Source organism: Mugil cephalus, chromosome 13 (genome assembly GCF_022458985.1).
Source record: "Mugil cephalus isolate CIBA_MC_2020 chromosome 13, CIBA_Mcephalus_1.1, whole genome shotgun sequence".
Lineage (NCBI taxonomy): Eukaryota > Metazoa > Chordata > Actinopteri > Mugiliformes > Mugilidae > Mugil > Mugil cephalus.
This window is the reverse complement of record NC_061782.1, coordinates 12,101,732-12,126,515: the sequence shown is the minus strand read 5'-3', so window position 1 is coordinate 12,126,515 and position 24,784 is coordinate 12,101,732. Positions and strand designations below refer to the sequence as shown.

The window sequence follows — 24,784 nt, the reverse complement described above, 5'->3', positions numbered from 1 at the left end:
TAACATCAGGAGCTTTTATTTCTGCTTTGACAAAACCACAAAATGCAAAGACTCGCGCGTTTTATGGATTCTCGCGAAAAATATCTTTCATGCGGTAGAAAAAAGTCTTGTTTTAGGGAAAACAACTGTGTGTAAATCTATTTTATAGATCTATACAAAGAAGCAGAAGGTTTCAGTTTAGTTTATTTATAAAATTGGCTCGCCGCTAAATAGCGTTCAAAGATGAAGTTCAGATGACCCGCGCGCTTTAATGCTGCCTCGAAACTATTTAAACGTGCAGGTGCCAACTCTAATGGTAATGGGATGTGACAGTTGAGTTCACAAACAGTCTGTTGTAACTCCTGGGACCCGAACCCCTCTCCTCTGTGGCTTGGGAAGCTAATGTGCCTATGTGAATAACAAGCAAACATAACAGTGTTTTCTGCGTTGCCCTCTGTGAGGACACATTCCTCGCGGGTCCTTGCTGCAGCCTTGTCATACCAAACAACATGTAAAAATGTGACCCATATGGTCTCCCTTTTCATTGAGCTGTATGGAAGTCATAGCCCACCCACAGAATACAGATAAGGAGAACCATATGTGGGGAGATGAATTAGGTAAACTGCACAACATTTTTATTAGATACAATTTCACGTGCCTTGTGGATGGACTGCAAGGTGACACTCTGAAAATAAACTCGCAGCCACAGAAAGAAAAAAGATCCCTGGTTAACGCGATGGGAAATCTGCGAAACATGGAATTACTCAACTAAACAAACAATAACTTATTATTTTCTGCAGCTGCGTTGGATTCGCCGCAGCGCGATAAAAGTAAGCGTCGTGTCAGTCATCGCAGTTATTGATCGATAGCCGCAAGTCGCAAATGTTCCATCAAACTGCAAGTGCGCCTTTTCAGTGCCCGGCGTGTTGAAGTCCATTAAGACTGTGAACTAATGTTTAGTTTCATGGTTTATGGGTACGTTTGTGTAAAAGCCAGCTTTTCTTTCATGGGCTGCCAGACACATTTGATTTTCATTTCTGAGTCAGACCACTTGTTTATGAAACGGATAACATCTCAAAATGCTTTAAATGCAGCATAAATAAATCACTGAAGGAAATTAAAGGAAGTGCTCTGGAAGCCTTAGAGAGATTCACTGGCATAGATAAATATACATGTTACACAGGTACGAAGTGGACTTTTTATAATTGCTGATTGTGTGTGTAGTTTCATTACACGCGTTTGCTCAAACGTAAGAAAATACACGCTTCCCTTTTTCAATATTTGCAAACCCGAAAACATACTCACAAATTTAGTTGAGTGACACGAGGCTTAATCTCTGAGTCTCATATTGTTAGAGCACATCTCTGTCACACCAGTCTGACGAGATTAATGGGTTTTAATATCAGGTTTTGGGCCTGCTGCTATGCAGCATTTGTCAATGCATTTCCTGCCGACAATGGTTTAGCATTTCTTACCACAGACAGCCAGGCACGACCCGGCAAGAGCTCCGGGACGATCTCTCCTTAATAAATATATCACATTCGTTGAATAAGAGCACATGCTCTTAACAGCCGCTGACATGTCTGTTTTCTCCATCACATTGAGAGAATAAACATGTTTGTGCGAGAAAAAAAAAACAAAAAAACTTAACGTCAGCACCTGGAGACACATCCTGGCATTATGTAACTATATTTATGTGGCGCAGTATGTTGTGACATATACTATAAACCCTAGACCACAATGCATGAATAATTCACGAGAAGCCCTTCACGAAAAGTAAACCATCAGGGGTTGCGACCTCTTTTCAGCATGTTTCAGAAGTGGCCACTAGAGTTGCTCAACTGATTAATGTCAAGGCACCTCTGACTCAGTGCAGGCTGTTTTTTGACCACGGGGGTCTCAGAGGAGAAGCAAACCCTATATTAGCTTGCCCCGTGTATGGCGATTGTTACTCTTTCCTTTCATGTGGTCGGGAGGCTGCCGTCGAAAGGGTCGCGTACGTTCGGGGAACTTAAAAAGAAGCTCATTCATGGCAGCCCCCCTGCGTTACGGACGAGGAAGAAATGTAGCGGAATTGGAAAGAATCCATGATATTAAACAGTAGATGGGATTGTTAAGTGCTAGGAGTAATCATGCCAGGCAACAGGCCACAGGAATGCAAATCACCCCTCAAGCCAAGAGTTAAGTTAGCAGGTGGCCTCTTCTATTCACCGAATGTCAACACTCCTTTTAGATGGAGCCCACATAACATCTGGGCCGGCCAGCCACTGCTTTTAATTAAGTGAAATACAGTCACTCAATGTTCTGCCATGTCAGAGAGCGAGAGAGAGAGAAAAAAAAAGTTTTAAAAGTGGATAGGTGGGGGGAGAAAAAGTGCAACAGTACATATCCTGTGTTCGGCGAAGGTCAACACAGTTGTGTAAATAAATATTAATCCTTAACCTAATCCCTACATTTCCAAGACCATTGAAAATCCCCGCGCAACCAGAGCACTTCTCTGGAAATGGCACGTTCTCTCGCAGTTTTCTGGAAGTTATGCTTTTCCTGAACGAGAGCAACGACACGCACTCGCCTTGGTTTATAGTCTAAACTTTGTTTCCAGGAGTGAGTCTTAGCACGGGGCAGATGGCAACGTGCAAAACAGGAGTTTACAGAAATCAAGAAAGCAGAGATGTATTACGCATATTGCATAAATCATGTGATGGATTGTATATATATATATATATATTTTTTTTTTCCACCGTAATCTGAAAGGGATTGTCTGCAGAATGATAACTCTCTGCTGGCCCATGTCATTTGTTTAACCACCCTTTGGGGCTGTCTTTGGAGGTCACGGCACTACTTCACCGCTAGCTCCGCACCACTAGCATTACCTCTTGCTAAGAGCATGTCAACAGGCTCCATGGGTGGACCTGTAGTTTATATCACACTTGTCAAACATTTATGAATCTGAGACGGTAGTCCAGCAACAGTGCGTAAAACATCCACACAACTCCAAACAGAAATACAAAGGGACAACGTGAATGTAAAAAGGCTTACAGCTGGATGACAAGAAAAGCTTCAAGGCTAAGCAACACATTTGATCTTGGAGCGTTTTCTTTTATCGTGCATGTGGCTGTAGGGTGATAAATGGGGCGCGTCAGATCAAAACTTTCAAGTGGTACATTTATTAAAATACACAACACTCTACAATAAGATATACTCCCATAACCAAAGCTACAATTAACGCGGAGCAAAGATGTTCGCAGCTAGGACAGAGACCACAGAGAAACGAGACACAGTGTTTATGGGAGAGATTAACGTAACATAACATTGATAAAAATGACATAATTTATAAAGCTTTCATAAGTGAACACTAAACATTATACACTCCAGACTGACATAATCCCCTTTTTGTGAACACACTTGTATAAAAAAAGAAGAAGAAGAAGGAAAAAAAAGCTGGCTTGGAAAAGGTGAAGCAGTATTAATGCTGAAAGATGGTGACAGCTTGAAAATAGCTTTGGGCAGTGTGGTTTACATTAGGGAACACTCACTGGTTTCTTTCTTTTTTTTTTTAAACCAGAGATCCAATTTGATTGAAAATATTTCCAACAGCCTGCATTGTCAGCACTAAAAGACGTCGCTTGTTTCTCAAATGCATTTGTATTTTGTGACGGTGCTGTATATTCTGTACGACTGTTGGTCCGTTACTGAAATGACGAAGGATAATAGCATTGAAGTATAGCATCAATACCACATCTTACATTACGAAAGGAGAAAAACGAGCAGAATCCAGTGAATAGTTTACTCATAATCATACAGACCTAACAAGACAAAGAGTATATGCCAATGGACACGGATGATAGCTGATGTAAAATAAAATCAACATTTTGCCCTAATCATTTAAATATCACAATATTCAGTGCTATATTTTTTTCTTTTAAAAAAAGGAAAATAAATTAGGTAATAAAACTTTATATACATAATACTGTACATCACATCACACCTGCGCCAGATGTGTTTTCCAGCAAATCCCACACCACATTGCATAAATTAAAGCACTAATGGCACCCACAAGATCTAACTACCATGTTTCTATATTTCTTCAGGATAACATTCGAGCTGTCGTCGAAGTAAAGCACCGATATTGCGTTGAGCTTGGTCGGGGCGCAGCACGGCTTTGGCACATTGTCAGGAAACATTAAATGGACCTATAAATGAGAGCACGAGGAGATAAAAGAGGTGCAGGAACAGTGATTTTCAAATGAATTAGAAACGTTACTAGCTTATAATGTGACTTTATGGCGGCGCACGCGCGCGGTGCACTCTAGAGGGCTCTCACCAGCGTTTGCACGATCGCGTGGTTCGTCGCGTTCATGTGGGCATTGAGGGGAAACGAGCATTCGCCGTCGCAGTAAAAAGCCGCGTAGCCCTCCGGTGCAATGATCCAGTCCTGGACAAAAGAGTGAGATTACCTTCACTCGTTAAAAAAAAAACACCAATGATTTCCTCTTTTCACCTGACTACTGTTGTAGTTCGTTCTTTCAGTGTTTCGGGGTGTGAGGTGTTACCTGCCAACCCAAGTCTCGGAAGCTGACGTAGAGCTCATGCTTCTTGCAGGCCTGCTTCTGTTCGCTGGTGTTGAAATCTGAAAATGAACGTAATTTATTAAACAGAGAATAATACGTTCATAGCTTTTGGGGGTTGCATAATATATTTTGTATCTGTAAATCTGTAGACAATATTAACAGATGTTAGTTATTACCTGAAATTATTAATGAACTATACCTCACCGCGTGACAAGGGAATAAACCCCCATGTCATTTTGTTTAATTCCTTTAACGTGAGGATCAAATGAGAAGAAAACACAACAAAACATTTTTGTAATCTCATAGTTTTAGCCTATAGAGAGGCATTTTTTAAGACACTTATTTGAAAGAGCAAAGTAAAATAAGCTTCATGACGTATTCGTTACACTCCTCGATACAAAAGGAAAGACAATCAAACAACAATATAAGGTCATGGAATCAGTGCCATTGCATTCTAGCCAGTAATTGTGAGCATGTTGTGATGAAGATGAGCCCAGTGTGTTGTTGAACAGCTGCACAAAAGGATGCAGTTGATCTAATTTAAAAACTCTGCGCATGTAGCGGGAAGGAAATTATAAAGAACTTTCATGGCCGCTTAACAGCGCGCTACGTGCACATACCTCCAGTTTTTGGTGCTCTTGATGATTCTTGTTGATTGCCAGATTTATTGCGATTGTGGTTCTTTTTCTTCCCACCGGCAGCTCTGACAGAGCGGAGCAACACCCCACTGGCCTTAAAGAAAGCAACCAGGAACGGCTGTTTGGACTGGGGCCCGTTCCTCCCGATGATTCCAGCAGATTTTATGTTGATACTTCGTCCTTTAAAAAAAACAAAAAAAAAACTCAGAAACTAAATAAAACTTTCTTTTAAAAAAAAAAATAGTTATCTTATTGATTTATAAGTAGTTTCGGGGTGAGCCCAAACACTCACAGGCATTGATCTTAATTTGTGAATTTGTGGCCATTATTTAGTGATAAACAACCTTTAAAGACATTAAGTGCGCTCAAAGAGTTGTTTTTCCGTGTCAGAGGCTGAACTTCTTGAACTTTTTTTCGAAGAGCCTGAGAGCGTCAAATAAATCTGGGGGGAAAGTAAGGAAAAGAACAAAAATTCATAGAAAGAAAAACTGAACTTCACTTGCCATCTACAGTCTCCACACAGAGCTGCAGGCCCAGGTTCTGCTGTGGGTTCATGACCCAGTGGTTACTGGTGGCTGTTATGTCAAACACTAACCAGCCCCCGTCGGATGCCTGGACTTTTTTGGAGTCGAGCAAGAACGTCTCTGCATCTCTAGAGGTAATGGAGGACAACGAAACAAACATGTTCATTAAATAAACCCTGGTTAAAATGAAACAATAAGTACATACTTCGAAGCAGCATTACACATGTACTGTGTGTTTATACCGAATCCAGTCAGACTGAAAGGATCAATGTCTTTTAAAAGGAAACATTCTTCTCTAGATAGTCTTCTGCATCGACAGTGGATCATTTGGTGTGAATCTGCTTCAAGAATGTTGACTATTGTTAAAAAACCTGCTATGAGTTGTGTGGTAAAATGTGCTACAAGACTTCAGCTATTTGATGAATGAACGTATCGGGATGTTCTGCGTATTTTGAAAGCAAGTTTAACATAAGGCATCAATCAAAGTTGATAAAGCCCTGCTGAATGAGGCAGCGCTGTTCTTTTTTTTCTTCTTTTTTTGTGGTTGCATGGTGCTGATGTGGGATGACCAAGATTTTGCGTGTTTTCCCAATAGTTCAGGGACAACTCGTAACTATTGCGTATGTAATGAAAATCTGTTTCAATCCTTATGAGCGGCACACTGCTGAATTTCCTCCTTTAAGTCCACCCCGGAGTAATTTAGTTTGTGTAGGTAAAATTTCACTAACCCCAAATCCGAGAGGAAAATGTTATTCCAGGCATTAAGCTGTGGTTATTTGATGTACTGTTCCACAGAGAGAGTTGAAGTGAGTGGATACCAAAAGATAAACGTAACTCTACACCGTTCAGACAAATACGTCTGTGTCTCCGCGTTTCCCCACTATCAATTTATGTTCGGCGGCAAAGTTCAGTGCCCGTGCAGGATGTCAGTCTGACACTGATAGAACGGAACGAATAAAAGAAAAGCACAAATAATTAAAAAAAATAATCTGGCTGGTGTGTGACTGCCTGAATCCAAAGGTTTACCGACTCTTTGATGCACGCAATTGCGCAAACTAATAATTACCTTTAACACAGCATCTTAAGTCTGATCTCAGGCTCGGACTTGTACTAAGTAACAATTTGCTTATTTACTGTTAACTTCAACCTTCGCTTAACCCAAACAAAGTGTCTTTTAATGCAATGACGCTTGAAGCTTAAGCAATGTTTAAAGCAAACGAAACAACAGCAGGAATTCATTACCTTGACAGATAATCGAGTAAGGGTTTTTTTGGAAGTTTTGTACCGACAGGAAACTCGTTCCTGTTTGTGAACACCAAGTCAAACACACTATTCACTGTGAAAAAGTTTGTGAAAACACGCACCGAGCGCTCTTCCCCTTTAAGATGGCAGAGTCCATTGACTTGGACCTTTTCAAAGCCCAGGAGAGCCATATCTTCCCTTCAATCACCCACACACATTTTTGGCAAGCGAATGTGGGCCCACTTTTAAGTAGACCCTTGTGTATTCAGCTATGTCATGCTTTAAACTTCCGGAATATTGTTAAGGCAGGCAGGTGGCGGGCATAACAGTGGCCACGGGAGCACCCGAGGGACCCCCCCACCCCCACCCTCCCCCTCCCCTTTGCTAATATGGGCCCTCATGGTTTCATCTGAGACACAGCCAGCTTGGCAGGCAACACAAGACGAGTGATAACTGACGGACCTTCCAAGCCCCGTAAGTGGCCAACTTGCTAATGGAGCTCTCTTTATCCGAGGACTATATTTGTGAGGCAGACATGGTGCGAATGAAGGAGAGCAGAGTCTGAGATAGAAAGATGTTCCGCGCAAGTGGAAAGTCTCAGCCTCGGAAGACAATAGGTTCTTTTGTGACTGTGAATGCACACGTGAGATCAAGAGGGGAGTCGTTTTACTTTTATTACAGTAAAGCAGCTATTTTTTTTTTTTTTTTTTTTATTGTGCAAACAAGACGTTTGGAAGTTTCCTGTCTGCTTTATGTTTCCCTGGATATCAAATAACTGAGAACAGGCGTATTGCAGGCCCTTTGTCTTTGTTCTTTTTTCTTTGTGCGATGTTTGTCATTATATGAGGACAGATTCATTTTCTGACAAACATTAGTCTGTAAATGAATTACACCCCTAAATGGCAGCTATGTATGCTATATATAAGACATATTAAACCTAAATTAAGTATAAATCCTCAATTTGCTAAAGTTTGAATATATAACTTATAGAATTTTAACTTTTGATGCATTTTTAAGGCAACACAATGATGTGTTACATTAAAATGCTGGGTTCAAACTATGTAAATGATGTGTTACTGGGAAATTAGATTTTTTTTGAGATTTTTTTCAAAATTTTATGTATTGCTAAACAGTTTAATCTGATATGTTGTGTAAAGGAAATGTTAGATTTGTTATATTTTCAATGAATACAAAGTAGCAGAGCAATTCCACTCCTTGCTGTACTCAAGTGTTGGGGTTGAGTTGGCACTTACTTGTTCTGGTATTCCTTGATGACCTGATAAATGGAAACCTTCAGGGTAATGTTGTCGTAGCGGGCATGACTGCGGTCCTTGTAGATCCGAAACTCCGCCGCAGTCACGGCCTCTCCGTCTGGGATCTGAGTCAGATCAAAACGGAACTCCTTGTAGTGTCTTCGCTGGTGAGAAAAATCTTTATCTTTCTCCACTGGGGAAAGGAAATATTTCATGAAGAACTTGATTTTTACTGGCAACAAATCTTGATATGAAAAAAAAATAATAATAATATAAAAAAATACGAGTTCAACTCCTGAACCCTCTGCTCGTGCGGCTCGGAAGAGGAAAAATATGCCGGCAATAAGGCACAGAAAAACTGTAATTTATCACATCTTCTTTTACATTTAAGGTCCAATCCAAACATTTTGACTACCAACAAAAGCACTTTCCAGTTCATTAAATCAGTCAACTGAATACAGGTAGCTTTTCCCAGACAGGCCCTCTACTGTGTGCCTAACTGCATTCTCTGGCCATGATGAATGGGCTGTCAGTTAAGAAAAACAGGCTGATTTCAATTAAAGACACTTTCGTCTGCTCCTCAAGTGAGAGAAAAGACCAGACAGGATTCTTCGTCATGTGAGCGTCTGATCTGACCTCATTTCTGACCTCGTCGTGACCTCTTAGAGAGAGAGAGTGTCTTCTACAAACATAAGATAATTTTGTTTAACAATTCTTTTTTTTTTTTGTCATGTATGACTTGTTATTTTTTCCCCATCTGTGTTTCTAGATAAAATTAAGCTCGATATAATCCTTAGCTGCAGAATGAAAGAAAACGCTCTGAGCAAGTGACCTCAGACGTCTGACAGCCTGGTAGCAGGAAAGAGGCCGGCGGCCGAGGTCGGCGGATGTTCTGACACTGGTGGCAATGCCATGTGGCGCGTTTCCCTGATATTTTATCGCGAGGGAACGCCTGCCGTTACTTAGCACAAACGGGTCAAAGGTCGGGTCTAACTTTTACCCACTGAGCGTGTTCCATTATATGAGCCACAGGCAGTAATCTGAAGCAGGAGTGCCGCTGAGAACACAGAGCATTTAACTCCCAAACAGATACAGATTAAACAATAATGCCTTCACTATCTGGCAAGAGTGAGCCGTGCGCACTCCTAATCTCTTTTTTATTAACCGGATTCATCTTATTTTACTATTTTATCGTAATAAGATCGGCAAACGACGAATACTTTTACCTCTGTTCCACACTAATCTGAGCGTGTTATTGGGAGTTTTTTCATCGCCCGCTTCTTGTTGATACTCTGAAAGCTCCAGTGGCTACAATAAGCACATTAAACTGCGTGAAATGCCGCATAGACGTTACTAAAACAGTTGAGGTAAGTGGCTGTATTTGAGCGTACTGTAATAAAGACAGAGCCCCATTGAACACTTCACTGACAGTCCTCAGAACGAGAGCAGAGCTTTCAAGGCTGACAGTGTACATGCCCTGGTATAGTGGTAAGTGGAAACAGATGGGCTCAGACCAAGGTGAGGGATTAAACTTCCAGGCGGCTCAACACAAGTTCACGTTTACACATTTCGCCTCACATTTTAGCAGATACAACCCCTCGATGCTACAACGCAAACATTATGTGAAGCGTATTTACTGTTGATTTTTAATCGTTCACTTCAGACACTTTTGAGTAAGTTTCCTCGTGGCGGGACAAATATTTAAACCCTCCTTACGGGCCGGTAAATAAGCAAATAAGAAACAAATATGAGGAAGAGGAGTAGCGCTTTCTCTTCGTGACAGAAGCTCAGATACAGGCATCAGTCAATATCGCTACCCCTTTTAACAACAGGAAACAATTTAGACCAATTTTCTCAAGGTCAGACAGTCATCTGATAAGCTGCTCTGAACTGCCGGGTTAAGGGTCGCAGCTACTGAACAAACACAATCGTTATACAGATCAGCTGTTTGTTTTTTGTTTGTTTGTTTTTGAATGGAAAATCGCACAAATTCGGCCTTGATTGGCCAGATGGTGACTAATGTTCTTGCATATTTGCGTTTAGCTGTACAAAGCTGCAGCCTATGAATTATACTAAGTGGAAGCAGGTCAACATTTGCTTAGGTTGACTTTGAGGCATAGTTTTACAGTGTTTTACTCAGACGCCTACGACCTCCAGTCAAATTATTCTGACCAAATGAGTGAATTATTTACTAATAGCGACACAACAAGCAGAAGGTCAAGACGACTATGGTCATCCATTCACGGCTGCTTTCTGTGCTTTAAATTATTGCTTTAACCTTTTTTACTAGGTGATGGAATAACATTAGTCCTGTTAAAAGGCTTTTAATAGCTCATGATTGAATCTCACTTAAATGAAACCTGTTTATTTATTTAGCATGGGGAGCTTCTAAAACAGGTTCCTCTATAAATGTTAAAATCAGAATTTATAGGTTTATTGGATTCATTTATCCAACCAGACCTATTAATGCATCATGTGAAGAATTAAGTGGTTGGATGGACTGATGGATGGATTAATTTTCATTCAGTCTAAAACAAAAAAGTGCTACTAAATGGGGCCTGTTTAATGGCACTTACCTAAATTGACAAAACTCATGACCATATCTGCGTCATTGAGAAAGTTGGTGTCCTGCGCCGTGGTGAGCGCGGGGCTGTGGCCCAGCAGAGGCGCCGCTCGGTAGGGCTGTGCCACACGGGAGTAGCCGGCATGCTGCGGGCTGTAGTAACTTTTCCTGGAGTGCCCTTGAGCCTTGGCAGCGAAGCTCTTCCCCGCAGCCTGCTGCGCGCTCTCCTCCTCCTCCACGGCCATGGCGTTGTAAAGGTCGAGCATGAACAGCGGCGCGGAGGACGCCTGCTTCCCGGGAGAGAAGGGCCTCGGACGGTGAGGCAAGCCCAGGATGGAGAGGATCTCTCTCTGGATCTCCCTGCGTTCGTGATTGCGCAACCTCCTGTAAATAAAACTGGAGTGCACATGGTTGTCACTCAAACCGCAATGCGCGCAGGACAGAAAACTCAAGCAGCTCCACGCAAGTCCAAGTACAGCTCGGTTCAAAGGTGTAAGCGCTGTCATCTTGACAAATAGCTCACTTTGAGATGTGAGGGTTGACTACATCGCACTCTGAGAGAAAAGGAAAATCATACATGTATCTGCCAATACGGAATCATAGACTTTCCATATTAGCCAGAGGCACCACAACTCTCACGGTGGTAACTGAGGAGGCTTTACAGCAGTCTGCCTGTCTACAAATGAGGTATCAGCTTGCAGAAAAATCGCCGCTCCTGTCCTGCGTGCGAGGTTCCTCCTGCAGTATTTACTCCTCCGGGGTCCATCCAAAGTCTCAGCCACACCAAGTATTTATGGAGCTGTGACCCTCACCTTACTCCTCTGTGATGAAAAAGCGCGTAGGTACGCCCATAACGTTCGAGGAATAACCCGGAGTTTCCAAGTGGATGAAATGTGTTGAACTGTGTCAAAAAATGAGCAAAGAGAAGCACTCGACTCATGCCCCGGCTCGCACTTTTCTTTTCTTTTTTCTTTTTTCCTCCCCCTGTGTATTGGGGGCTATAGTTGCCCTTTTGAGTCCATCCCACACTCAACTTTTTTGCTTTTGCATCCTCCTCTAGCGGCCGCAATAAAACTTCAGCCCGGTCCCATGATGAATGTGGCGGGCTCGGGAGTGTAAAAGGAGACACTTGAAATCCGAGAGCCTGTCTTAACGAGTGAAAGAATAATGACAGAGCCTTTTAATCACCTCAACTTATTGAAGTCCCGGTGTTTATAGGAGAGGGCCCCAGCTGCATTCACGAGACAACAGCCAGGGCCCCCAAACATGACCCTGAATTAAGTTACAAAAAAACGTTACACAAATGTTTTTTTCATTTGAACAAAGTATAAACAAGTGCGCCAGCTTGTGCAACACTTTAAAGGGCTGTAGTCGCAACAGAGGAACAGATAAGAGGTTAAAAATACTACATAGATTACCAAAGATACCACACACACACACATCATGTATGTGTTGTAGTCCTTTAAATTTTTACGACTGTATATTTATCAACAAATAGAAAATACAACTGGATTTGATTACAGTAAACTTATTTTAACGAAAGAAAAAATAATACAGAAAGTTCTCATAAGTAAATAAGCTGAGTCAGAACATTGTGATGAATAAAAACATCAATAAACATAAATGCGAATTATTTAATGGGTGGCTTCTGTCTGTTATCAAAACATGAAGATCCTTGTTGGGTGAAGCCATTCATCCACGTTTTTCATGAGATGTTACCAAACAGCACCATCTAGCGTACGAAGCGAGAACCCACAAATAGTTTTTTCCAGACACGTTTAATACTGTCGACCCAGACACTTTCAAGCTGCAGCTGCACTCATCCAAGTTTCCTAATTCAGGTTCCTAAGTGACTTTAAGTGGAAGTTTTTTTTTTGTTTTTTTTTACTCTTACTTAATCCCTTTTTGGTGCCACAGTACAAGTGGAAGCTGGCGCATCACAAACTTTACAGTAGAAAGGTGAGATCCGTGATGTGTGGTAGAAACAAACCTCGAAGTCAAAGGCGAAGTCCACAAATCACTAAGATATTTTAATTCTTAATGATTGAAAAAAAAAAAACATACAAAAGTCACCTTAACCAAACAAAACCATGAAATTACAAAAGCCGTTTAAGACATGTCACTGCTGAAATACACAGTTAATCTTTTATAAATAACAATGAAATGCCTGCTACAGTAATAAAAGGGCAAGCCCGGGGGACCATAGGTGACATTAAATGTAAGAACTGAAACGTCAGCATGTTCACAGACGGCGAATCCTTAAACATTTTACATCCTACTTAAGTATAAAAATATGACATGTGAATGAATGAGTATTGTGGTATGAGGAGGGGGAAGTGTTAATTTAGAGTGGGCGATACATGATGATAGCTGCTGTAGAAGGTTTTTATGCTCAACAGTCAAACTGAATGCTTTAAGAAGACAGGCTCATAATCAGGGGAAGTCAGACTCACAGTTTTGTGCCAATTTCAGAAATACATTTCAAGAAAATGATTCAATACACATGTAATTAATAAGTAACATTACTCGAGTTTTTCTTAACATAATAGCACCAACCCCAATGTGTAGAGAAAATGGAAAGAGCGACATGCAGCGAAGCAACACCAGGGGGCAGTATAGGAAAGTGTACCAGCCACACCGAGATACTGTACAAGAGCGAAGAACAAGAGTTCAAGATTCTCTGATGAGAGGTATTCAATGGAGCCAGTCATCAGTTGTTTTAACACCATCAAACCTCAAAGCATGTTCAAAGACATCTGAATAATAATACAAAATACCATCAGAGAAACTGTGATGCTGACTGAGAACACTAACAGGTGTCAGAAGAGGTACGTTTTGTTTCCGTGACAGAGAGTAACTGTAAAGATGAGATCTTCCTGAGAATGGCTGTTTGCTCCATATCAGCTCTAGACCGGCGCCTGCAGTGACACTGCATCACGTCAATAGTTTGGGCCTTTGCTGTAAGGGTCCCGCCTCATCATGCTACCATAGCACATGGATGGATCGCACACCCCAGGCTCTCCAGGGATGCCAGGATTACCACTTTTACCCTCTGCTCCGTTTAGACCAGGTGATCCAGGCTTACCTGGAGGACCTGCTCTACTGTACCCAGGGGGACCCATTGGACCTGTAGAGATGTTACGTCATTATCAGTTCAAAATTACCTCATCACACAGCCCCAGAAAGAAAAAAAACTTTAATGCCTCTTTCTGTTAGTCAAGTGAATGTTACAAGTACTGAAGGTGAATGATTAGTCACGTTATTTACCTGGAAGTCCGGGTGGCCCTTGGTCTCCTTGCGTGACCCGACCAGGACTCCCCCTATCACCTTTGAAACCTGGTTCTCCTGCAAACACAACTGTCCTGTTAAAGAAATCCCGCAAAACAAAAGTTGATGACATATTGCTGACCTGACACACTTTTACCTTTGAGCCCATTCATCCCAGGGTGCCCTGGCCGACCAGGGAGGCCCGGCTGTCCCCTAGAGCCACTAAGTCCAGTAAGACCCCTCAGTCCCTGGGGTCCTGTTGGACCTGGTGGACCAGGAGATCCAGGCCGGCTTTGACATCTCGTACAACTACCCTGCTGGTTGCTCAGCAACAATAAAGGCAACTCAGCTAGGAAGATTGAGAATGAAAAGATACTCAGATGGTGGAAACACACAGAAACAGTTCATCAATCAGTCTATTTAATAACGCTCACCCTGAAGAATCTCTCTGCAGATTTGCCGAATGTGATTGTCCGACATTTCACTTGTCTGAAATACAAAGGGATGCATCACAGTCGATTCTGTGAGAACTCCAACATCTGACATAACGTCATGGTAAAAATCATTATCAGCAACAGAGCTGTGGCACACATACAGATCTTCCTTCAGGTCCAGGTGGGCCAGGAAGGCCAGGGTCCCCCTGCATCCCACGTTGGCCAGGTGGTCCCGACTGCCCTGGCTGTCCAGGCCGCCCTGCTTGACCCTCCTGACCTCTCTGCCCCGGGTCCCCTGCTGTCCCTTTCTGGCAATAATACCACCCCAGCGTTAGCAATCCCAGTAAATATTCAGGTTGCAGAGGGGTACACTCATCCCTTTACTCAGGTTAACATACCTCTCCTTTCGTTCCCGCCGGACCAGTGGATCCCTGTCAATCAAAGTCATAACACATCATTACAAACTACTACTGCAAAGAACTCTAAAGACAATCCTCAGAATAAGCATTTAACTCTTCCATGGTGATTACAGGATGACATCAAAATCAAAGTATTAGCATATAGCATAGCATCAATGACAATAATGAAATAAAGTTTTGTCACCTGATTTAAATAGAATCAGTATAGACCAGGTAATTGTATGCCTGTATGCTCATATGTGCAAGTGATCTGCGATAGATCCTTAGTGAAGGTAATAAACACAATATAAATATTGAAGTAAAAGACAAGTATGTATTTTGATGGCATCTAACTATGAGGTTACAACCAACTGAACATTATTATTGTTTTCTTACTAGTGTACATCATCATCATCATCATCATCAAAAGGAACTCACATGAGCACCAGGCCGACCGGGCTCTCCTGGCTCGCCTTTCACTCCCTGGAGAAAATAAATGAATTAAATAATAAATGATTATAAAAACATGTTAAAATACCCCAGTCAGTCAATGCAGTATGTGCTGTTTACGATGCTGCACATGTGATGATTAAGCCATATTTATGTTTTTATTTTTTATATATATATATGATTAAATGCTGCACCTTAAAAACAATTAGACTTCCTTGCATGTGTGCGTTGTTTGCGTTCAAGAGTTGAAATTGCTTTTATGAAATGTAGCTGCTTTAAACTGGCAGCGAAGACCGTGTTAGAAGTAAAAAACACAGCGTGGCTTGTTGAAATATTCAGAATTCTCATATTTTGTTGAGCCTACAATATTCCTCATGGCATTCATCTTTAAAGACACGCTAGGACTTTGGTACAACAGACCGATGGCAGTTGTTGCATATTTTGTGGCAGCGAACTTCTCAGTGATGATATGTTACAGTCAAGAACTGTTGGCAGCGTAATTCTGCCTCAAATCTTACCATGTCTCCTCTTTCACCTGTATTCCCCCTTTGTCCCTGATAAAAAGAATTAAAGATGCAGGATATCACTTTTTAATATGTTTATGGCAGACAAGTAGTCAAAAATAATTTACCCAAAACACCATGTTGACAGAATGTATCCTTAACACATCAGCACAAAACAGACATGAGCTATTAGCGTTACTAGCTAAGAACAGGTCTCAGATAAAAGGCTGCTGATGTGGAAGTTGAGTCATTATTTTCATTGGCACTCTTCTCCGGGTAAGAAACGAAATATTATGGACTTAAATTTATTTGACAATACTGAGTTAATCTTGAGCAGTAGTTGATTTGACAGCACCTAGACTACTCTGGTAGATGAATAAGAGAGTAGAAATACCTTGCTTCCCTTTGGGCCTGGCATGCCCGGGTGCCCTGGCTGACCTGCTGTTCCTGGTACCCCTGCAATCCCCTTTAAAAGCATTAAAAACATAAACATTATTGTGTGTATATTCAAATTCACACACTTCAAACCTAAGATAAAGCAACATGTTTCTTATTAAAATATTTAAATGGAAACATACCGCAACCCCTGGTGTTCCTTTTAGGCCTGGACTTCCACTTTCACCCTTATTCCCCTGGATTAAGAAATAAAACATGACTTATTATACAGAAAGCATTCAGCGAATTAACATCCAAGCCACATCATATTATTGACTGGAGTACAGTTAAGAGTGTTTTTGCTTGACTATCATAATTCATTTTCATCGATGCATGCAAACGTTTCAGCACGCATTCACAGGGTTTGGGGGATTTTGCAGTTTGAAGTTTAATTGAGTCTAGTCCTATGCTTTCTTTTCCAGTTCAACAAGCCTCAGTAATTGCAGTCTGAAGCCCAGCCATAAAATCAAAGTATTGCTTGCCTGTCCATAAACTAGGTTTTCACTCCTGTGCCATTTACCAATACACATTGGCTTGTTAAAGGCAGATCAGCTAATGAAAAATGATTAGGAGACACAACGTCCAGACCAGACAAGCCCAGACTGCTTACATTTCCACCAAAATTCCACTGACGAAAGCAGTAGGGCCGGATCATCGCTTAAATTAGCTCCACTGGTGTGGCCAAGAGATCGTTATTTGTTCTGAAGGGAATTTCAGCAAAACAGTGACCAAACAAAACATGTAACGCTGCTGACCCGAGCGACTTTCCGTGCTTTTCAGTCTACTCTTTGTTTAGAAAGCCTCAAAGATGTAATGTTATACAAACTCATCAAATGCATTTTATACAATATAGGACTTAGGTATACAATGTCATATAACGTCATGCTGCACTGATTTTCTGTACTTGTTGGCAGTGTTGCTACACTGTGTTTGGACTTTACTTAAATCAAGACATGGCTCTGCTTGCAGCTTCCTCAATGCAAATGCCAGAATATGGAGACTGATGTGCACTTATTGACATTTCTGGGTCGCATTTTCAACCAGAGTTGGCATGCAACCCCGGAGATATAGACAGGGATAAAGTCAAACTGTATATTTAGTTTGAAGTTAATCCTTTTAAAAGAGTTGTTAAATCCTTTTCATTTCAACTGGTAAGATCCAAGTCAGACATTATTTCTGCAACGTTCACGGTAGTTTTTCAATGGTTATAATACAGTTGTTCAAAGTTCAAAGTCAAGCTCAAAGCCCTTTACCTTGAGTCCAGCTGGTCCTTTTAAACCAGGTGTACCAGGTAATCCTATTTCACCCTGAAGGGAGGAGTGGAGAGACTGTTTTGGTAAGATTTCACATACAGCATACATTAGTTTGCTCTGGACCCAGCAGCTGTTAACTTACAGGTGGTCCAGTTGATCCTTTGAAGCCCCTCGGTCCAGGCTCGCCTACTTCCCCCTTAAATAAGACGCATGTCAGTCAACTATATTCACAATGAATGATGCAAAAACATTGTTGAGTATGCTTTGGACCTGTCACCTTTTGTCCATCATGGCCTTCAATTCCTGGCAATCCAGGCAAACCCTGGGAGAAAACAGATCATACTGTAATGCAGATCAGCTCATGTACAGTAAGATTGCCAAAGTACATAAAGGTTGGTGGAGTTTGTCCAATGACAGCTATCCCAGCTGTCACTGGACAAGAAGTACACTCTGGCCTGGATATGTCACCTGTCTGTCACAGGGCTAACACAAAGAGACAGACAACCACAGTCTCATCCACGGCCAATTTAGAATCAACCAATTAACCTAATGAGCATGTCTGTCTTTGGATGGTGGGAAGAAGACACAGGGAGAACATGCAAACTCCCTGGACTGTAGAACTAGAAATTGCATAATGTTTCTGGGTCATCAGGTCATTCCATTCTCGTGAACTTGATGTTCTCAGTGGATTTCTTCAGATTTGGTACAAATGGAACTTATGTGGACCCAAAACATGGTTTTGGCTACAAGTCAAGAATTCATATGCTCCGTTTGACAAAACTTAGTGCAAATGTCTCAGGATAATACGGGTTTTATATCCAAAAGGTCAGCCCTGGGAGAGACCTACAACCACAAAGCAGTAATTCTAATAAAATGCTGCATCTCTTGAGATCTTATGAGCCTTGTGACTGAACTGGTCCTAAAACCGGCACAAACGTATCCATGTTTCCAGTTCCTGGTTGTGAAATAATAACTTTATTGTGTCAGTGGCAATTGTAGCCTGTTTTTCAAGAAGAGCCATTAATTACACGATCATAGTCATGACTGCTTGGCCATGCTTCATCAGACAACGTCTACTGAAATGTAAGACTCCACAGTTGCAGTTGATTAGTTCCCAGGAAAAGCGGAGAAGCATGATTTGGGGAGTTTATGAGGACACATTCTAGCTAATTAAAGCGTTGTAAATTACAAACACTCTTAAAAACTGTATTGTTCACTCTGTTCACTACTAGTGCCATGTATAACTCGAGCCTTAGATGAACCGCATGTGCTGCAGTTGAACTGTGGGCACATTGTATTCATCAGCAAATTCAATAAGCCAAAAGATGCCTTCAAAATTGCATGAAAGCAGATGCAAATTCATATGTAAGTGGTTTCAACATGCACCACAACTGCTCTGAAAAGTCTCTCTAGTTTTGGGGATTTTTTTTTTTCAGTTATTTTCCTCCTAAGATAAATGCTTGCAGATGTTTCATGGATCCCTCAAACTGAAGTTTGAGTAACATATGTGAATTGATTGAGCACAAGCATTGATACAGCCACACATACGCTCACGATCTACACCTACAAGCGAAGGACTACCTGCGCTGCTCCAACTTGTCTTAACTTGAAGGAGTACGTACTAAATCTGTCTCCACGAAGAGATCCCCACCTCTATTGTTCTGCTGGGGTGAAATGGCTTACAGCCTTGTGGAGCAACTGAGTCATCTTTTGCAAATCCATCGCAAACCTTTGGACACAGCTCATAATCATGCTCAGTGGGGAAGCTGCCCAGCTGAAACACTTTCTTCCTAAAACAAATTTGCCAGAGCACCACAGCATTCCCTTGATGAGTTACTTTCACTGGCTTAGATTATAGCCTGAGTTTGCTTGTTACATAACAGGGTTATCCTGGGATGAACTACAGGGGAAATACCCCTTAATTTACTGGCTGTCATGGGGAGACTCTGTACTGCTGACAATATGTTAACACACTGGAGTCTTAATGCAATAAAAAACATGCGAGCAAATCTGTGAGATCCATAAAATCCCCCATTTTATTGCCCTATGTTGCCAGCATGGTACTAGAGTATTATTTCATGTAAGGCAATTCATAAAGCATTGTATAGCAAAGAACTTATGCCACACATGTTCTCTATTTCTGGTTCAAAAGTGAAATCTAAACCACAGTATATTTCATTTGAGGCAGACTTTGCCCCAAATCCTCAATGTCTAGAGCGTCCAACCAAAGCGAAATACCAAACATGCACCATAAATTATGTCGGTGTGTGTTTACAACTCACAGGATGGCCTTGTCTTCCGTCAGCACCAGGAATGCCAATGGCTCCAGCTTCTCCCTTCGTACATTGGAATAGCATAAACAGAATTAATGCATTAAATTTTCATCTCAATTCCTTGTTACGAGCCCTCGATGTGACACCTTCATCCAAGCCAGATAACTGCATCATGCTTTCCACATGTCATATTAGATTTAAACATCTATATAAAATGTTGTCAGATGTGGATTGGATGAAGACAAGAGGGACACCAGTGTCTGTATCAGTCAATATCCATGGTTGCCTAACATCAACAGCACAACTTCTGGGAACAGCCTTTTGAAGTCTTTTGAATGTGAACACTGATCCAATCTCATCCCTCCATTATCCCCCTTAATCTCTGTGTGAGATTAGTAACAGTCAAGACAAGCAGACCTTTTGGCCGGACCTCCCCGGTAATCCATCCTTTCCTTCCCGTCCAGGTAGGCCCTGAAACCATCGAAAATCATTTGCAACACATTTATAATGACACATTGGTCCTTTGTTGATTCTGATTTTTTTTTTTATACATACAGGTTTGCCCGGGTAACCAGACGGCCCAGGAGGTCCCATACTTCCTTTTTCTCCCTGGAAATATCACTTCATCCAGTTAAAGCTGATATATTTAATATTCAGATGTGTTTTAGCCATTGGAATTCTAACTTACCACTTGACCTGGCGTTCCCGGTAAACCTGCTATTCCAGGCGATCCCAGTGAGCCCTGAGAAAACAAAATGTATAATGTGTAAAATATAAATGTAGAAATGGTTCCTGCATTCCATTGTCAAATCTAATTTCCAACATCATCCTTGTTGGACGTGGAGACAAAACAACTCCTTGTCAGTCTGATCAGTCAGCTAGATTATAGTTCATGTCTCCATGGTCTGTAAGTGTTTAACATTGACAGACACACTAACAGTGACATAACCAAAGCCTAGTCGTAAGCTCTATATCTGCTGAATGTGTCCAGCGGTTTGGGGAATGATGCATCACTGGATATTCACATTTTAAAAGCAAAAAAATGTCAAAATTTGGAACAAGGCGGGAAATTACACCATCTGCTTTCCAACATTCCCTGGTTGAGAAGGGTCGAATCATTGGCATGCATCAAGCAGAGAAGACGTCAAAGGAGACTGAAGTAGAAACTACTAAAATTGGGTTAAGAACTGTCCAACACATTATTGAAAACTGGAAGGATAGTCAGGAACCATCATGAAGAGGAAGAAATGTGGTCGGAAAAAAAATCCTGATTGTGATCAGTGATCACTTAAACGTTTGGTGAAATCAAATCAAAGAAAAACCACAGTAGAACTCAGGACTACGTTTAATAGTGAAAGTAAGAGCATTTGTGCACGTACAATGTGAAGGAAACTCAAGGGACTGAGACTGAACAGCTGTGTAGCCTTAAGAAAACCATTAATCAGTGAGACTAACCAGAAAGAATGCTTCAGTTTGCTAGGGAACATGAAGATTGTAGTCTGGAGCAATGGAAGAAGGTCATGTGGTCTGATGAGTCCAGATTTACCCTTTTCCAGACTGATGGTGCATCTGAGTAAGAGCAGGGGCAGATGAAGTGATGCATCCATCATGTCTAGTGTCTACTGTATCAGCCTGTGGGGGCAGTGCTATGATCTGGGGTTGCTGCAGTTTCTCAGGTCTAGGTTCAGCAACATTACGACCAAAGAATGAGGTCAGCTGACTACTTGAATGTACTGAATCACCAGGTTGTTCCATCAATGGAGTTTTTCCTCCCTGATAACACAGGCATATTCCAAGATGACAATACCAGGATTCATCAGGCACAAATTGTGAAAGAGTGGTTCAGGGAGCACAAGACATCTTTCTCCAACATGGATTGACCACCACAGAGTTCAAACCCTAACCCCATTGAGAATCTTAGGGATGTGCTGGAGAAGACTTTGCACAGTGGTCAGACTTTCCCATCATTAATACAAGTTCTTGGTGAAAAATAAATGCAACATTGGATGGAAATAAATCTAGGCTTATCAGAACAATGCCACAGAGAATGTGTGCTGTAATCAAAGCTAAAGATGGTCCTATGAAATATTAGAGAGTGTGACCTTTTTTGGCAAGGCAGTGTATGTTCAGCTCAATCAGGTCAAGGGGGAACAAATTACAGCACAGCGTGAAATCAAATGATGTATTTCTTGCTGGCTGACTCAGGGAAAATGTGGGCGACTTTCTGCCATTCAGTTCTGAGCCTGAGTTCATATTCCATGGGTATCTCAACACTATTGAAATATCTTCCCAGATATGGTTGTCACTGCATTTCAGTTTTCTATGGGAACTCCAGTCCAAAACAAATTAGCTATTACAGAGGGATTTAAAGGCTCAGAGTACCACTGACTGGCAGTGCTGCAGCCAGAGCAGCTAAGACACAGCCATAGATGCCAACTTGTAGAATTTATTCTCTTTTTCTCCTCATGCTGTTCGCATGCCACAAATCATGAGCTGTGTTGACTTGTGCATTGCTTTGTTGCACTGTGTTGCAGATCCTAGAGCACACCAGTTTGTACAATAACATGGAGCATATAACAGGGCTGCCCACTAGTGCACTGTAGGCCATGTAAGCAGTGATGGATGTAATCACAGATGTGATTTCTACAGACAATGAGGCACTTTTGCTAACAGGTTGGCCAATTTCCATGCTGGGCTGTGGGTTTCTCTGATTTCTGTCCAAATGATCGTCACCATTGTAGTTACAGTAACAATGAAATACAGAGATCAAAATCTCGTGCTGGGTGTTCACATAACTGGCAGTAAATTGTTCACTGAAAGGTGATGAATGACTGTGTCGTGATCAAGTATCACAGGCTGTACATACACAAACACAGATTTGAATTATGCGCTTCTGACTTAATTTGGCAGACGTCTAATGTTTCCGTTCCCTACATCTTGTGCCAGGAAAATGAGACTGTACCCTTGTGTGGTTTAACAATGTGATTAAAATTTGGAAAGACAGATGTAAATGTGTTTGCATCCAAAGACAATAATACATACTATGAGATGAGGATTCTTTTTCATTTATAAAGAATCTTACAGTGAGGAGGTCTCTGCTGTCGAGTCAGTGGTCAGGGTTAGGGTTAAGGTTCAGATGTTTCATGATAGAACTCTTGGTGTGCCAACAACTCCTTAGGTTTTCCTAGATCTAACATTTTGAGTTTTCACTTGGCCCATAGAATAATTCAAAGTCAAATCTAAAATTGCTATAATTTGAATTCTGACTATGCCAAAGGCCTCTGGGTATAATACTGTTTCATATGCAAGGGGTTGTTTTATGATATCAATATGAATGACATCAGCCCAACACTTTGGTCCAAAGTGAAATATCTCAAAAATAATTCATCAGTTTGAAAGTTTGTACACACATCTACTGTCTTCACAGGCTAAATATACCACTTTGGTAACTTTTTCACAACCACCACCAGCAAGTTGTCTCAGAGCATCACACTAATCCACCTTTTCCGGCTTATGTGGCACCACCTAAAGCACGGTCTCGACAAGACTGGGCTCAAGTCTCTAACTGACAACACCATGTGACTGTCATCCTGAACATTGCAGAACCTGGTAGTGACCCTGGATGACAAGCTGCAAACATCGTAGCAGTAGCTCGCATCTGTTGTTTCCTTCTCTACGTCCTCAGGAGAGTTCTTTGCTTCCATGCTAGGGAGACGTCCTCATCGTCCTGTCCTGTCGTCTCCTGCCCGGACTGCTGCTTGACCCCTCTAGTATCTGTCTTTGCTGACTTCTACAGTTAATCCAGAACACTGCTGTCCTGACGTTTGGCTTGACCAAAATTTCCTACCCCACTCTTCTTGTGTGTTGTCCACACTGGCTTCCTGTTGCTGCTAACATCGAGTTGAAAAATCTGGTATTAATCTGCAAGGGTAGTGACGGGAAATACTCCCCCCAACCACCATCCATGGTACAATTCCTCAGTCCAACTCGCCACTGTGCTCCTCTTCCCATATTTAGTTGTGATATTTAGCCATTCCATCACTCAGAGCACCCTCCCACAGTAGGCCAATGCTTTTCTCTGTTCTGACTCCACAATATTGGCCCGAGTTCCTAGTTGGTGTTAGGATGACACAGTCCCTGCAAGGTAAAACCTCCTTTTCAGACTACGACCCACCATTTCCGGTCATTATGTACTTGAGTATGTGTCTAATTCGATTAGAATGGAAATACTCCCACATGACGTTCACCTTTTGCTCCAGCCTGGTTAAATGTACTGACTGAAAGTCGCTTTGGACAAAAGCGCCTGCCAAATGAATGTAGTGTAATCCAAGTAGACGGCTAACTGTGGGATTTTAAAAGAGTGCTTTGAACTGGAAATGGGATAAAAAGATGATCAACATCTACTCGATATTAAATGCTGCTGTTTCTCACTGCAGACTTCGTTTTTGTACGGTTCAAAGCCAAAGTATTTGACCTAATCAATGGAAGCGGAGGAGACAGTCCAAACTCTAGTAAAAAACTTAATTTGACACATCCTGGACCTGCGAGTGAAACTCATAATAGCAGGACAGATGGAGGATTTGCTCCAGGTGGAGGAATGTGCCTGCTGCCATCTGAAAACATTTTTTAAAATGACATTAACTGCTTGAACCGTTCTCCTCCTCGGCCAGCTGGCGGGGCCCACCTATTGTCGCAAAATGTTACAAGGTAGGAAGATATGACAAAGATAATGCAACACAAAGGGGACACATAACCTCACTGAACTTTAAAATAATGCTTAACGCAAAATGTTGTTCGGATAAAGATGAACGTGTTCAGACTGTTGAATCACTTAAGTGAGGCTTCTCTAAGGAATACTCTAAGACTCCTAGTCGTCTTTGGATGTGGGCTGTAATATCGTCTTGCTCTAAATCCATTGGACTGGTCATGCCAGCTGGCAAATTGTATTCTTTACCCTTATGGGTCATGACACATGGTTATAGTTTACAAGTATGTGCATCT

The 24,784-nt window shown here is 41.6% G+C and overlaps 2 protein-coding genes across 3 annotated transcripts in view; both read right to left on the bottom strand.

Annotated features, from left to right (window-relative positions):
- Positions 1-3,122: 3,122 nt before the first annotated feature.
- Positions 3,123-11,798, bottom strand: bmp5 (bone morphogenetic protein 5). The gene is made up of 7 exons (XM_047603919.1): positions 10,784-11,798; positions 8,208-8,400; positions 5,692-5,840; positions 5,171-5,368; positions 4,533-4,609; positions 4,304-4,414; positions 3,123-4,172 (listed from the first exon to the last, which is right to left on the bottom strand). The coding sequence occupies exons 1-7, from the start codon at positions 11,274-11,276 to the stop codon at positions 4,023-4,025; spliced, it is 1,371 nt and encodes a 456-aa protein (XP_047459875.1). The 5' UTR covers positions 11,277-11,798; the 3' UTR covers positions 3,123-4,022.
- A 981-nt stretch (positions 11,799-12,779) lies between these two features.
- The window catches only part of col21a1 (collagen, type XXI, alpha 1), a 28,748-nt gene continuing 16,743 nt past the window's right edge, over positions 12,780-24,784 (bottom strand). For both annotated transcript variants that reach the window (XM_047603908.1, XM_047603907.1), the window contains exons 13-29: positions 20,472-20,525; positions 20,339-20,392; positions 20,201-20,254; positions 19,793-19,846; positions 17,788-17,832; positions 17,653-17,706; positions 17,511-17,564; positions 16,401-16,454; positions 16,217-16,288; positions 15,838-15,873; positions 15,308-15,352; positions 14,870-14,902; positions 14,633-14,779; positions 14,472-14,526; positions 14,195-14,386; positions 14,038-14,115; positions 12,780-13,897 (exon numbers count right to left, since the gene is read on the bottom strand). In XM_047603908.1, the coding sequence (XP_047459864.1) occupies positions 13,710-13,897; positions 14,038-14,115; positions 14,195-14,386; positions 14,472-14,526; positions 14,633-14,779; positions 14,870-14,902; positions 15,308-15,352; positions 15,838-15,873; positions 16,217-16,288; positions 16,401-16,454; positions 17,511-17,564; positions 17,653-17,706; positions 17,788-17,832; positions 19,793-19,846; positions 20,201-20,254; positions 20,339-20,392; positions 20,472-20,525 (1,269 nt within the window). In that variant the 3' untranslated portion in view covers positions 12,780-13,709. The remainder of the gene's footprint in view (positions 13,898-14,037; positions 14,116-14,194; positions 14,387-14,471; positions 14,527-14,632; positions 14,780-14,869; positions 14,903-15,307; positions 15,353-15,837; positions 15,874-16,216; positions 16,289-16,400; positions 16,455-17,510; positions 17,565-17,652; positions 17,707-17,787; positions 17,833-19,792; positions 19,847-20,200; positions 20,255-20,338; positions 20,393-20,471; positions 20,526-24,784) is intronic.